The sequence below is a fragment of the Lethenteron reissneri genome, chromosome 65, assembly GCF_015708825.2.
Source record: "Lethenteron reissneri isolate LAM-NWPU_2019-01 chromosome 65, ASM1570882v1, whole genome shotgun sequence".
Taxonomy (NCBI): domain Eukaryota; kingdom Metazoa; phylum Chordata; class Hyperoartia; order Petromyzontiformes; family Petromyzontidae; genus Lethenteron; species Lethenteron reissneri.
The window spans coordinates 9,372,237-9,387,946 of record NC_083843.1 but is presented as its reverse complement, the minus strand read 5'-3'; the positions used below and the strand labels follow the sequence as shown (position 1 = coordinate 9,387,946).

The following is a 15,710-nucleotide window of genomic DNA, read 5'->3' as shown; positions in this document are numbered from 1 at the left end:
TTGGAAATAATTATCCACTGCGAGGGTGACTTACACCCAGAGCATCGTGTTACCTTTGTCAGAAGTTTAGAATTTTTGGGACAATTTTCAGGCCCAAAAACCTCAGAGAAGCCCACCTTTGATACGATTTTGTGCCCAAAAGTCGGTAATGTACATACATAACGTCCGTGCATTACGTGTCTTGATTAACTGCGAATAACCCAACTAATAATAGAGATCCATTGTCATTTATATGCATACATTAACTCACCTCTCCCACTCTGGGATTAGCACCTGATTGGTTCACAGTGATGACATCACATTTATTCCTCTAAGACAAAAACAGGAGAATTTCTCCAAAAATCTGATGGTCACTTGATGAGGCCGGTTGTAATTACTGGCAAAACGTTGTACTCCAATTGTAAATGTTATTTGTTTACTCTCCAAAACAACGGTGTGCTGAACTAGTAACTTATTGGCATTTTATATTTACGTGACAAATCTAATTGGTTGTCTTCTTGGTTCTTTCGGTAAAGTGACGTAGAAGGGAAGCTGAGTTTACATATCAACAGAGGGATTGAGCATATTGACGCTAAAGAACTGCAACTACCCTACTTCCATACAATTGTAGTAAGTATCGGAGGAGACGATGTCGAAGTTGAGACACACTGTTTATTAACTCCGGGACAGATACAATAGTTGAAGGGGTATCGGCCCCTTCACCCGTACTATGGGAAACCCACCCTAGTACTAAGCCCTCTGTCCTGTCCCCCAGTCCTCCTCTACTGGGCTACGGGAGGCTGACTGATCTGGCCCTGGCAAGCACAGATCTCGGCACCAGCTAACCAGCCTTGCCCTGACAAGGGCAGCGGTCTGGAAGCTCCTGGGCCGCGCCACTGGCTTACCCGGCTCGGCCCTTATAAGGACGGCGAGACCGGGGAGTCCCAGGGCCTAATCTCCGAGTCTTGGATCTTCACTGGTCAGCTTCGTGTCGAACTGAACTCGAGCTCTTTGAGTTCCACCTTTTATAGGGATCGCCTCCGAGGGCTGGGGCGTGGGCAATAACTGATGCGGACGTCGGTGTGACCACCCGTGTATGTGAGTGCCGACAACCCTGTGTTTGTTGTCCGCCGTTTCTCCCGTAATAACCCCTACATCACCCCCCCCTGTACAGCTCGCAGCCGTCCCGGCTGCAACAATCCCTCAACCCCCAAGAATAAAGATTAACACCGTCAATACACGTGTGCCTCGTAACAGTAACAATAACAAGAACAAGCGTAACATCAACCGATGGTTCCCTATATAACAAAAAAAACCCCCACGCAGAACCGCAATACATATACAGAACGGTATAACAGCACATGCAATCAGCATATCGCGATCACACGCGTACATTGAAGCACAATAGCAAGCAAATCTGCAGGCGACCAACACACCCTCAATCCCGTCGCAACTTTGCAACCACAACACAATTATTCTCTCTCATGCAACGACCGCATCGCACACCGCACCTCGCAGCACAATACAGCCCCAAAAAAAAACATTTTTTTTCTCTTCTCTTTTTTTTTTGTCAATTAAGCCCCTCGCGCACGGTAACCCACGAGATGGTACAGCACAGGGTACCCGACGCTCACACGTTAATAATTAACTATAGCATCAAGATAACAACTCCACGCAGCAGCGCACACACTCCCTTTGAAACTCAGCAACCACAGCAGACTTTCCGTCCATTCCCAACACACGCACACACTTACATGGACAGCAAGCAACAAGCAGATAGCGTGGTCATCGTTATTACACACACATACAACAAAAAAACATATATACAATGAGCGGGTTCCGCAGCAACGGAACACGCGCGGAAAGCTAATCATAACAACCGGCGCGTCTTGGCGCGAGTCCGTGCAGCGGGCCCGTCACAAGGGGCCGGCTTGGTAGAGTCGGTGGCAGGTGTCGCATCAGCAGGTGCCTGGTCGTCCGGTTTCCCGGACGTGCCAGCGCCGCCCCCCACGGGGGAGGCTGGCAGCCAAGAGGGCTTCAGTCCTGGGGCTCCTGAAGACGGGACAGTCATTAGTGGATCAGAGGCTGGCATCGATCCCGCCCCCCCTGAGTCAGAGGACTCCCCACATGTTCGGCCATTTACGTGGGAGGAAGCGTGTGGAGCAAAAAATGGCTTTAACCGTGAAGGGTGTACAAACCACCGACGCTTCCCCCACTTAATGCGCACACATTGAGGCCGTACAACCTGCACAATTTCAACGGGGCCCCTCCATGGTCGCAACAACTTAGCCGAGGTGGCCAATGGCACCTGGGGGCAGTGCAACCATGCTCGGTCGCCCGGGTGCCATTCGTGCGTGTGAGTCCGGCGCGACCGCAACCTCTCGTTTTGTTTCTGGCGGGAGTCAGAGTTTTGCATGGCCGCCTGCCGTGCCTCCGCCAAGCGAAGGATGTTGAATTTAACATGGTCGGCGATTTTTGACTTAGCATGAGGCGCGGCAATCGCCAGCTGAGTCGCGACAGGCGGGTCAACCTCGCGACCATACATCAAAAAAAATGGCGAGAAACCGGTCGCCGCGTGAGGAGCCATCCTGTATGCCGCCAGGACTCCCCCGATCCGTAGATCCCAATCGTTTTGGGACTCAGATACCTGGTGGGATAGCATGGACGTAAGAGTCCTATGCAAGCGTTCCACCATCCCATCCGTCTGTGGATGGTAAGGCGAGGTACGAACTTTCTTTGTACCCAGAAGGCCACATACCTCGTGTAAAAGGGTACTAGTGAAATTCTTTCCCTGATCGGTCAACAACCGTTCCGGAGCGCCCTTGTCGAGGACGTAGCCCTGAACAAAAGCCTCCGCAACGGCCGCTGCGGACTGGTTGGCGAGGGGCCAAGCCATAGGCCATCGCGTGAAATATTCCACGCCAACCAGCAGGTACTTATTACCCCTCGGCGTGGAAGGAAACGGTCCCAAAATATCAAGGGCGACCAGCTCGTTAACCCGGGTGACCGAAATGGACTGGAGCAGTGGACTGGCTCCCTTCGCCGGCGGCTTCCGTTGTGCACACTGGGTACAGGACCGCAGCAGATCGTCCACGTCTCTTGCCATGCCCGGCCAAAAGTAATTAAGCTGGAGCGTGGCAAGTGTTTTGAGGGTACCCAGGTGCAGGAGCCGTTCATGAGCAGCCCATACAGCCCTACCCCTCAACGTGGAAGGCACCACCAGCCTGTGACGGCGGATCGTCCCGTCCCAATGCATGAGTACGCCTTGGCACCACCCCCATGAGTCAACGCCCGACTTTCCTGGACCCGATCCTTCCGCGCGACATCGTAGTGCCAGGAGGGTCGCATCCTCCATTTGGAGGCGGCCCCACTCAGCACTCGACAAGCCAAGTAGGGAATCACTCCCACCCCCCGAAAGAGGACCAGCGTCCGAAGGAGTATCAACTGCGGCCGCAAGAACCCGATCCTGACCGTCACTTGCCGATTTGCAACGGCCCGAACCCAAGAAACAAGTGCAATCCGGGGCGATCGGCAGGCGTGATAGGGCATCGGCATTGGTGTGGCGAATCCCCTTCCGGTAAGTTGTTTCAAAATCGAAATCCTGCATGATCTCGAGCCATCGGGACAACTGCCCCGATGGCTGGTTAATTCGTAGGGCATACTGCAACGCCGCATGATCTGTACGGACGGTGAAATGCCGGCCATACAGATATGGCCGGTACTGTTGGATAAAGAACACGATAGCCAACAGTTCGCGGCGGGTGACGCAGTACCGCTGCTCGGCCGGGGACAGTACTCTACTACCATAAGCCACAACGCGCTCCACGCCACCCACAATTTGTGACAGCACGCCTCCAATCCCGGTATTGCTCGCGTCCGTGTCGAGCACGAACGGCATGGAAAAATCGGGGTAGCTTAACGGCGGGGCCCCCACCAGGGCATCCCGAAGAGAGACAAAAGCGGCGTTCTCCACCGCTACCCAATGAAATTTGACCCCTTTTGACGTCAAGGCATGTAGTGGCTTAGCGATGGAAGCAAAGTCCGCAACAAACCGACGGTAATATGAAGCAAAGCCGATGAAGCTTCTAACCTCCCCCACCGAGGTTGGGGTAGGCCAGGAGCTGACACAACGCGTTTTGGCGGGATCGGTTGAGATACCTGACCGGCCGACGATGTGACCCAAATATTTAACAGATTCGCGCAGCAAATGGCACTTTTGTGGCTTGAATTTCAAATTTGCAGCGCGCATCTTGAGAAAGACGGCCCGAAGCCTATCAAGGTGTTCCTCGAACGTCTTACTGAATACGATAACGTCATCCAGGTAAATCAAACACACCTCCCATTGCAAGCCAGCGAGGACCAATTCCATCAGGCGCTGGAACGTCGCGGGAGCAGAGTGTAATCCCATGGGTAAGCGATTGAATTGGAAGAGGCCGTGCGGCGTTCGGAAAGCAGTTTTGGGTCTAGATTCGTCGTCCAAGGGAAGTTGCCAAAATCCTGAGAGCAAATCCAAAGTGGAAAAGAATCGCGATCCCGCGAGGGCATCCAGCGATTCGTCCATTCGAGGAAGCGGATAAGCATCGGCCACCGAGATCTTATTTAATCGCCGGAAATCAACGCAGAACCTTAGGGACCCGTCGTGCTTTTTAACAACACTATGGGTGCACCCCAAGGGCTGGTTGAGGGAGAAATGATGTCCGATTTCAACATGTCATCTACAGCCGATTTGACATGATCCTTTTCGGCGGGACTTAACCGAAAAGGATTCTGGCGGATAGGAGCGTTGTCACCGGTGTCAATATGGTGGCGTAGCAATTCGGTACATCCGATATCGTATTTATGTTTACTGAAGACGTCGGAAAATTCTCGCAATAAGGCGCGTAATTTAGCACGTTGTGCGTCGGACAGGTCAGGTGACTCAGCACACAACGCATCCAGCCAACCCTCGTCAGCGTCTGAGGCTAATCGCGTTTGAGAATCGGTGGCCACCTGGCCAACGATCGGCGTTTCCGCAGGTACCGGAACCGCATGTGCGAACACGGTACCTTGCGAAACCACTGCCGTCCGTGTCCCGACATTGAGGACCGCGATAAACGGGTCCCCATCCCCTTTAACAATAGTCTGGGCCGTTACCAGATCTGGCCCACACACCCCGGCTCTAGATGGTCCCAAAATAACGCCTCGGTCAGAAACCCCTTTATCGAACGGACGACGCAAGCGCAGGGGTACCAACATCTGTGCCCCCGGGGGTACACGCACCGTCTGAGCAACAAGCGCCTGTACCGTAGCACAGGCAACACGCACGGCAGGGGTGGCAGGTAGGAACGTCATACGTCGGCCTGATGGAAGCTCGATGCATTGCTGGTCAATCAGAATTTTGATGGGCAATTTGGCCAAAAAGTCTGTCCCCAACAGGCACGGAATAGCCAGCGAGGAAGAGACGAACACCGGCCCAGATAGTTTAATGTCCCCTATCGAAATTTGCGCTCGAATTTGACCGATAATACCCAACGAGCCCCCATTTGCAGCGTAAAACGGTATATCGACAGGGAGCAACGGGCGACTCTGAACGGGCAGGATATTATAAATCAAATCCGAAATGATAGTTGCCGAAGCTCCCGTATCGACCAATAACCGTACCTCCACCCCGTCAATATGTCCCGCGACAACGGACGACCCCGCCGATGCAGCCACAACTCGGTGAGCCAACTCGGACCATTGGCCCGGTTGGAGCGCCCTCCCCGACATGCCGCGACCCGACGCACCAGCACCCAACCCCCGAGAATTGTGTGTCGGACCATGTGATAGGAAAGTGGGTGTGTGTGCAGGCCGAACATGTGGGGTGCCATGACTTGCCCGAGGATGTTGCAAAGGCTTGTGAGGAGGGCCGTCCGCAGCTCCAGGTCTCGCACCGCGCTGTCGAGGAGCCCGGCATCCGGACGCCACGTGGCCCCGGAGGCCACAATTATAGCAGACGACGAGCGTTCCAGAGGACTTGGGCTGGTCTCGGTGGCTTGGGACGTCCCGAGCTGGACGCTCGGCAGATCGCCATCCTGCAGAACGATCCGCAGCGAAGGCTCCCTCCATTCCGGAAGAGGTCGCCGCCACGGTGTGTCGTGCAGCTGCTTTGTTCGCCTTCCTCCGCTGGGAGATGAGATTGGCGTGAATGTGCCTTGCAGCCCGCAGTGATGACATATCCGCATCGTCCTGCGCTAAGATGGTGAAGTCCAGATCGTCAGCCAGCAGCAAAATTTTCTCGGCCACCATCGCATCGATCCCCTCTTCATCCATACGCGGGAAAGCGTCTTTCGCCAATGACAGCAGGGCCGTGCGATAAGCGAGTGGCGATTCCTTGTCACCCTTCTGCCGCTCATAGAAGAGCTGGCGACAGTCAGAGGGCGGCCCATAAACGGTGGCCAGCAGCTGCAGCGCCGACTGAATGGTGGAGCGTGCCGACTTGGGTGCAGCAGTGAGGGTGCCCAGGGCGTCGCCGTCCAATAACGCCGGGAGAGCACACAGCGCCTCGTTGTCCGACCAGCCTGCCATCTCTTGGTGGGCCAAGAACCGGCGCTGGAACCCCCCCCAATCGCCGTCGCTTGCAACAAATACCTGCAGGGCCGGCAGACGTTGCTGGAATGTCGGCTCCGTCTCCGATCCTCTTGCAGCATCCATAGCGCGTCCCCGTACAGTATGAGTAATGGCAAACTCTAATGGGTGTCGCGCCGTCAGTGACGTGTTGGTCGGGGCTCGGTCGGTGCTGGCGTCCGCTGGTGGTGACGTCGCAACCCCTGATAGGCCGCCACCGCGACCCGCCTCCGCCGATGACGTGGCGGCTGCTGGCTGGGCACCGTCCCCCGCGTGACGAGCTGGGACTCCTCCCTCCGCCCCTACTGTCTGTGAGGCGGGAATTTCGAGTCGCCCCGCTGTTGTAAAGGCGGGAGTTTCTGGCGGGCGTTGTCCATCTTCCCACCGCGTCGCTCCTCCCGGCCCCAGGCGAGTTATTTGTTCGAGCATAGCGGCCGCTGCATACAAGAGCTCCGCCAGCCGCGAGTGAGCCAACGCCAACTCGTCAGTCGACGTCCCGGCCCTCTCCGACGACCCCGCCAATGTCGGAGCCGGCAGCAGTTGTGCAGGTACGTCGGAGGCGATGTCTTGCACTGCCCCTCCCTCGTCGTCATCCTCTCCTGGGTCTTGGGCACGAGTCTTCCGTCTCGTATCCATGCTTGGACCACTTCTAACACCAGATGTAGTAAGTATCGGAGGAGACGATGTCGAAGTTGAGACACACTGTTTATTAACTCCGGGACAGATACAATAGTTGAAGGGGTATCGGCCCCTTCACCCGTACTATGGGAAACCCACCCTAGTACTAAGCCCTCTGTCCTGTCCCCCAGTCCTCCTCTACTGGGCTACGGGGGGCTGACTGATCTGGCCCTGGCAAGCACAGATCTCGGCACCAGCTAACCAGCCTTGCCCTGACAAGGGCAGCGGTCTGGAAGCTCCTGGGCCGCGCCACTGGCTTACCCGGCTCGGCCCTTATAAGGACGGCGAGACCGGGGAGTCCCAGGGCCTAATCTCCGAGTCTTGGATCTTCACTGGTCAGCTTCGTGTCGAACTGAACTCGAGCTCTTTGGGTTCCACCTTTTATAGGGATCGCCTCCGAGGGCTGGGGCGTGGGCAATAACTGATGCGGACGTCGGTGTGACCACCCGTGTATGTGAGTGCCGACAACCCTGTGTTTGTTGTCCGCCGTTTCTCCCGTAATAACCCCTACACAATAAACCGATGTGAAAAAAATAAATATAAAATACATCAATATAATCAATGTGCTCAATATACTCTCCAATAAGCTGAGCTATTAACATTAAGTAACTGGGTATACACTACACTATATAATAACTACCATATAGTGAACCGATATTGCTGTTGGCGGACGATTTAGTTGCAGTTCTTTAGCGTCAATATGCTAAATTCTTCTTGATATGTAAACTGCTTTGTCAAGGCACTCTGCTCCTCCCACTAAGCTGCCAAGCTTAGTGGTGTTCATTACGATGCTGTTTTTCAGACAGCTTTGTACTTCACCTGATGACAACTGCTTGTGTTGTGGCCGAAACATCGTGATAATTTTATTTTATCATGTTTTATTTTTATTATTTCCCTTCTACGTGACTTTATCAAAAGAACCAAGAAAATGAATCCCTGCAGTCACGAATACTTTAAATCGAAATCTAATTGGTTGTATCGGGTGGTGGCAGGTTTAATGACACCTTTACATTTAAGCGATCTAACCCAAAAAAAACTTCTATTATGGGTGAACACTTGTTGATGCAGACAATCTTCCGATTGGTTTAAACTTTCCGAGACTGATCAGAAAACAAATGCCTGTGGCTTACGTGATGTTAAAAGCTCTTCTCTTTTCAGCATTACTCTTGGTTGGTCGACATTTGGATACATGAATTAGCTAAATCTAGAGGTAAGTAGCTTAAATCTGTATGTGGTTTGATGTTGTAGTGCCAACGTCTGTATAAATTACCAAACGATTATTAACTCGAGGGATTTGTGTGTTAATAGTTTCGTAGATAGAAATATTATAATAAAAATCAAGTTAATAAAAATAAAAATAATAAAAATAAAATTATAATTTTTCTATCTACATGACTTTACCGACATAACCAAAGAATATGAATTCCTGCAGTCACGAAAGTTAAAAGTCAAAATGTTAATCGTTTATCTATTATTTGGAAATTCAGTGGTAAGTTATATTTTCGTTATATTTTCACTAGAACATACAAATTCAGGTTGGTGGACTTGTTTCAATACAATCTATGGCCCATAGATTGTATTGACAATGCAAGTTGCGTTATGTTCTTTGTGATACCTTGCATGTGCCGCCTTTCTAAATGTACGGGCAGTTGTCGACGTAAAACGCAAACTTAATCACGGAACAATGTTTTCTCAGTAGAGCGATCCTTCGCGAAATGTAATCTGTCAGCCTCGTGCTGGCAGTGAGTTTTTGTGCAGGTGTGCGCCCGTGCTCGTATGTGCGTGCGTGTACAAGTTAGTGTGGGGGGAGTGGTAGTGCAATGGTAAGCGCACTGCGTTACCAACCCGGTGACACGAGTTCGATTCCTGCTCACGACCAACACCAGTGACGATTATCTGAATGGGTCCTGGGCCTCCCCAAGGTCGACTCAGCCTCAAAGGGGTACCTGGTTTCGTGCGTAAACATCGCCACTGCGGAGGCAACAGTGGTCAATGGTGGCTAGGTGGGGTGATGCCTACTCACTCTACCTGCAGGAACGTGAGCGAGTCCCTCTCCTCCTGCAGAGTGCGCAGGCGCGTGGCTGCTGCCCGGAGCTCGCTGATTTCGTATTCGTAATGAGCGATGTTCTCCTCGATCTGGGACAGCAGCTCGCGCCACTTCATGTCCACGCGATCCAGAGTTGCCCTCTCATCCTCAATCAGCATCTCCCTCATGTGGGTGAACTCGCCTGAGATGCGAGCCTTGGTCTGGACCATGCAATCCTGCAAGGGTGTACGATGGATGCTATCATTTCATATTCAATGCTATAAATACCAAAGTCACATTTTTTCTGGCTACTCCAAACCTAGTTTGCCTTGCCTCCACATTATGTCTCACATCTCAGTGAACAGGTTGATAACTGTTTAAGAATCTAGGACGTTCACGTCTATAATATGGTTAGTAAGATAAAAAGCTAAATTGTATTCCTCTGCGGAAATAAACACATCATAAAGTGAAACATGAAATTGTAAATCGAAACAATTTTCCATACGGTCCCATTATATTACCTAAAATGCATTCCTAAAACAAATGTACCCACCCAAAACATACTAAAAATATATATTCAATACAACTGAGATATTTTATGCACAAATATGGAGAAAATTAACGACTAATAACTTACTAAAATGATTTGTTATTAAAACTAACTCACGGTATTGGAATGTCCATTCCTCTAAGCATAGGCTGGGCTCTCTCCCCTCCCTCCATCCTTTCAAATCACTCCTAGCTCTGATATTTGATGGAGACCAATTATCTGCTTTTTTGGTTGTATTACTAATATTCTCCACAACATGGAGATGTGTGAATTGATGCCCTTTTTTACAGCAGGATTTGGTGGGGTTTGTGTGTTCCAGTGACCCTTAGAGCTATGTCGCCTAGAGTCTTGTACTCCTGGTAGGATCTGCCTTTGTTAACAGGTATGGGCAGAGGTTACAGACAAATAATGGTCCAAAAAGTCATCCCTTCATGAATGGTTAAAACATACTAAAATCAGATAACCTGACCCAGACAAGGTATACCAGGACAACCCCATGGAGCCAGGCCTGAGGGTGGTGTTTGACGAGAAGCGCCTGGTGGCCAAGTAACCACATAACCCTGTTGAGCCCTGCCCAAAATGGCTACGTGGCGCCATCCTCTGTGCCCACCATCTGCAGGACGAAGGGTGAGGGGCGGGTGCGATGCTAGTATTGCAGAGAGTGGGATGGCCTCAGACGGACTGAACCTTGGAAATGGGTACTAGCTATTAGGAAATGGAATCTCACTTCACTGGGGGGAGGAAGGAGTCGGCACTGGTAGAGGTGGAACGGTAACAACTAAATATAATGGGTCTCACCTCCACACACAGCATTGGCAATGGACGCCAACTTCTCGATCGGGGGTGGTCTCTCCTATTCTGGAGAAACCCCTGGTGAGTGGCCCCGGGCGAGTGTGGGGATATTCACAATCCCGGCTGGGTGCTGTTCAGTTTGAGTTTGTCACAGTGGATGAGAGGGTCGCCTCAATGAGACGTCGGGTCTCAGAAAGGACAACTCTGACTGTTGTCTGTGCTTATGTACCAACAGCAGTTCAGAGTATTCGGCCTTCTTGGAGATGGTGGGTGCAGTGTTCGATCGTGCTGCCTACCGACTCCATAATCTTACTGGGCGAAGTCAATGCTCACTTGGGAAAATATAGAGAAACCTGGAGAGGCATGATTAGGGGAAATGTCCCCCCTGATCTCAAACCGAACGGGGAGATTTAACTGGAATTCTGCGATAGTAACTGAATGTCAATAACTAACACCATGTTCGAACACGAGGATGCTGATATGTGTACTTGGTACCAGGGCACCTTGGGCCGAAAGACAATGATTGACTTTATAGTTGTATTATCAGACCTAAGGACATATGTTGTGGACACTCGGGTGAAGAAATGGGCAGAGCTGTCAACTAATCACCGCCTGGTGGTAAGTTACATCTGATGTTTTGGGCACCGACCAGATAGATGTGGAATGCCCAAACGAATAGTGCAGCTTTTCTGGAAACGTCTGGCGGAAGACCCAGTGCAGAAAGATTTCAACTTCCACTTCTGGGAAAACTTCTTCTGCACTCCAGAGAAGGTCATGGACATTGAGTCCGAGTGGACAATGTTCAGGACCTCTATTGTGGATGCGACTGCAAAGCTGTTGTCCGAAGGCAGTTAGTGCCTGTGAAAGTGGCAAACCTAGGTCCTGCTGGTGGACACCAGTGCTGAGGTATGCTGACAAGTTGAATAAGGAGACTTTTTCCTAGCTATGCTTGAAAAAAGGTCTCCCAACTCGATTGAGTGGTACCAGTTTGCCAAGAGCGTGGCAGCGGTAGCAATTGCTGAAGCGAAAGCCTGAGCAAGGGAGGCACTTGGAGAGGCCATGGAGAGAGACGACCGAGCAGCCTCAAAGATCTTCTGTCAAACCATCCCACGCATTAGGAAGGGTATATGGGATGTGGCCCCATCTGTTCTCAGTAACATTGAACACAACGAAGGAGATAGTCGAGAGGTGGAAGGAACACAAAATGAGGTTTCTCCGCAGGGTTGCCGGGCTCACTCTCCGTGATCGGGTGAGGAGCTCGGTAATCTGGGAAAGCCTCCGGATTGAGAGGAGCCAGTTGAGGTGGTTTGGGCACCTGGTAAGAATGCCCCTCGGTAGACTCCCCCTGGAATTCTCCTGGGAATGTTCCACTGAGCGATGACCGCGGGGCCGACCCAGGACACGCTGGCGGGACTATGTCACTCGGCTGGCCTGGGAACACCTGGGAATTCCCCAGGAAGTGCTCGAGTCTGTCACCAGGGAAAGGGATGTCAAGATCGTCCTACTCAACATTCTGCTGCCGCGACCCTCACCAGGACAAGTGGATTGAGAAACGAATGAATGAACAAACTCATGCATGCGACAACGCAAACAAGCTCAGAGCAATATCGTTGAAGACATATCAAAAGTAGATTAAATTACGTAATTATCTGAATCATTAAAATGTACTACATCAAAAGAGCTAATCACTAATACATCATGATTCGTGCCTATTCAATGTAAAACTTTTAAATAAAAATTGGCTCTACGTTTTGCTGCTTTAGAGGTAGGTGAGTGTCATGAGAGCAAAAGTGTTTTCTGGCATTCCTTGCATTCTCTTTATAGCCGCATCTCTTATGTTTAATCTAGCATTCAACAGCCGATTTCCTGTCGTATTATATCGCCATCTTCACTAATGTCTAGTTTATAATTCAATACAATCGTTGCTCCATAATGCTTTATTTTATCTGATCCATTGCAAGCCATTCGAGTTATCTTGCGACGTGCTTTGAAGTCTCACGAGAGATACATTTTCGTGTAAAACGTTGCATTAAAAAAGATTACGTTTCAATCACCCATAACTATAATAATTCAATGTCCTGCACAGTTATTACACACGGACTCAAGCTTAACAGAGTTCACTTGAATCTACGGAGTTATCCTCAAGGGGAGAGTCACAGACTCCACTCGGGGTGGAGGTCACAGGGCCACAGAGGCCACGCGCAGTACCTGCACGTCCTTGTAAATGGCCTTCTTCTGTCCCACGGACGCCTCCGCCTTTTCCCTGTCCTTCTCCACTGCTCGCATCTCCTCACCGACTCTACCCTACAAGAAACGAAGTCATCAGAGGAGACTCCACTCCATCCGGAGCCCTCCACGGTGACAGTTCTGAATTGCCCACCAGAAGCGTGGTGTGGAAGTCATCCTGGACTGACTGAAAAAGTCTAATACGCAAGGGACCTGTGGACAGAGAATCAACCCACGGTGATGTTTGTTGTATGAGATGTTTCTATTATACCTAGGGGGCAGTTTTTTTATCAGCTCTTGTAGAAGTATCATAATCAGTATATGTAGTTATACTGGAGGAATCCGATGAGCTATAAAGCTCTTTTTCACAAATGTCCAGTAGGGGTGGGCAAGAACGTTAAAAAACACACTATACAAAAACCAGATAGTAGTGCAAAGTACTAGAAAGGTAAACAATCACCCAAACAGGACCCTGCGGGGTGGGCTGGTAGGAATAATACTTAGTACCGGTACAAGGATATCGACCGGGTATAGAGGAGTTAAAGACAAAATTACTGTATTCTAGTGTAACGTTAATTAAAAGTGTTTGTTTTGACAAGAAACGCTGTGAGATTTAAAAACCCCTCACCACCAGCCCTCACCACCAGCCCTCACCACCAGCCCTCACCACCAGCCCGCACCACCAGCCCTCACCACCAGCCCACACCACCACCCCCCACCACCAGCCCCCACCACCAGCCCTCACCACCACCCCCCACCACCAGCCCCCACCACCACCCCTCACCACCACCCCTCACCACCACCCCCCACCACCAGCCCCCACCACCACCCCTCACCACCACCCCTCACCACCACCCCCCACCACCACCCCCCACCACCACCCCCCACCACCACCCCCCACCACCAGCCCTCACCACCACCCCCCACCACCAGCCCCCACCACCACCCCCCACCACCACCCCCCACCACCAGCCCCCACCACCAGCCCCCACCACCACCTTCTGCACTAGGCCTCGCGAAGCCAGCCGCACTAGGCCTTGCGAAGCCTGCCGCACTAGGCCTCGCGCCGTGCTTTTCGTGCACAAATAAGGTGATTAAATGTATCTCGTCTCTGTGTTAATAAATGTTTCTTGTCTCTGTGTTAAAAAAACGTGCTGCGTTTCAGGAAAGTATTTTTTTTTAAATAAACGTGCTGCGTTTCATTTCTGTGTTAAAAAGCCTGCCGCACTAGGCCTCGCGAAGCCTGCCGCACTAGGCCTCGCGCCGTGCTTTTCATGCACAAATAAGGCGATTAAATGTATCTCGTCTCTGTGTTAATAAATGTTTCTTGTCTCTGTGTTAAAAAAACGTGCTGCGTTTCAGTAATTTTTTTTTAATAAACGTGCTGCGTTTCATCTCTGTGTCAATAAGCCTGCGGCACTAGGCCTCGCGAAGCCTGCCGCACTAGGCCTCGCGCCGTGCTTTTCGTGCACAAATAAGGCGATTAAATGTATCTCGTCTCTGTGTTAATAAATGTTTCTTGTCTCTGTGTTAAAAAACGTGCTGCGTTTCAGTAAAGTAATTTTTTTTAAAAACGTGCTGCGTTTCAGTAAAGTAATTCTGAAGCGAAGTTTAAAGTTTTGCCGTGATGCACCGGAAGCGACGGCCATCTTGTTTAATTCACATCGCAGGGGGAGCGGGCGGCCATCTTGTTTAATTCACATTGCAGGGGGAGCGGGCGGCCATCTTGTCGGACAGGGTCATGCCAAGTGTTTGCAGTAGGGGGCGATGTTGATACACGGACGGACGGACGGACACATTAATCTATTGGTGGTCTGGTCCACTTCGTTCCTACCAGTATAACAAACACATGCAACTTAGCCATCCCCATCCTACCAGGCAAAGCCCACCGAGGTATCAATTATTCTTTTTTAGAAGCGACCTGGCCACAAATGATAACTCATCAAAGTGGTTTATCATGGGGAAATGTTGAGCTGTCAAATAATCTCAATGCATGTTTTTTTCTGCACCTCATTGGTTCTCGCTGTTGGCATGCGGGCCTTACCTTCCGTGTCTTATGCTCGTTCTCCAGCGTGTCAACATCATGCCCTCGATGTTTTCCAGTGAAAGCGCAGACTGTGCACACGAGGCTCACGTCTTGCTTGCAGTAGAATATGAGCTCCTGTTTGTGCCTCTTGCACTTGCGTTCTTCAGGGTTCACATCTGGTGAAACCAGGACGTGGTCCTTCAACTTCGCTCTCTCCAGGTGAGGCGCGAGGTGCTTCCTGCAGAAGGACATCTCACACTTGAGGCAGGTCTTCACTGCAGACGTCTTGCCTTTTGGGCAGTTGTCACAGAAAACAATACCGCCAGCAGCAGCAGCAACCATGGTCTCAGTCACTCGCAGCTGTTCTATGAGGTTGGCGATCGTCACGTTCCTGGTCAGCTGGGGTCGTCGAGGGAAGGTCTTGCGGCACTGCGGGCAGCAGTAGGAGTCTGTCTCCTTCCAGGCGTCCTCCAAGCAATGGAGGCAGAACGAGTGGCCGCAGCTCAGCGTGGAGGGGCAGTCAAACGTGTCCAGGCAGATTGAGCAGGTCAACTCACGGTCCAAGTTCTCAGCGGGAGCTGCGCTCGCCATGACTCGAGGATGCACCCACAATAGTTCCTCACTGTGGCTGAGAGAATATATTTCAACAAAAATACTTTATGTTTATAATATCGTGAGATGTTGATTACCATTGACGAGGTGTGTTCTATTCAGTAGATTCTAGATTTGAAGCTTTCGTGACTGCAAAGATTCATATTCTTAGGTTTTTTCGGTTAAGTCACGTAAGTAAAACATCAAAATAAAAATAAAATAAAAATAAAAATCCCGACGTTTCGGAGGCAACACAA

At 50.9% G+C, this 15,710-nt stretch overlaps 1 protein-coding gene across 1 annotated transcript in view; it reads right to left on the bottom strand.

Annotated features, from left to right (window-relative positions):
- Positions 1 to 15,453, bottom strand: part of LOC133359580 (E3 ubiquitin-protein ligase TRIM7-like) — a 33,976-nt gene extending 18,523 nt beyond the window's left edge. The window contains exons 1-3 of the mRNA XM_061578026.1: positions 14,881 to 15,453; positions 12,819 to 12,914; positions 9,271 to 9,504 (exon numbers count right to left, since the gene is read on the bottom strand). Coding sequence (XP_061434010.1) covers positions 9,271 to 9,504; positions 12,819 to 12,914; positions 14,881 to 15,453 — 903 coding nt within the window. The remainder of the gene's footprint in view (positions 1 to 9,270; positions 9,505 to 12,818; positions 12,915 to 14,880) is intronic.
- Between the last annotated feature and the right edge of the window lie 257 nt (positions 15,454 to 15,710).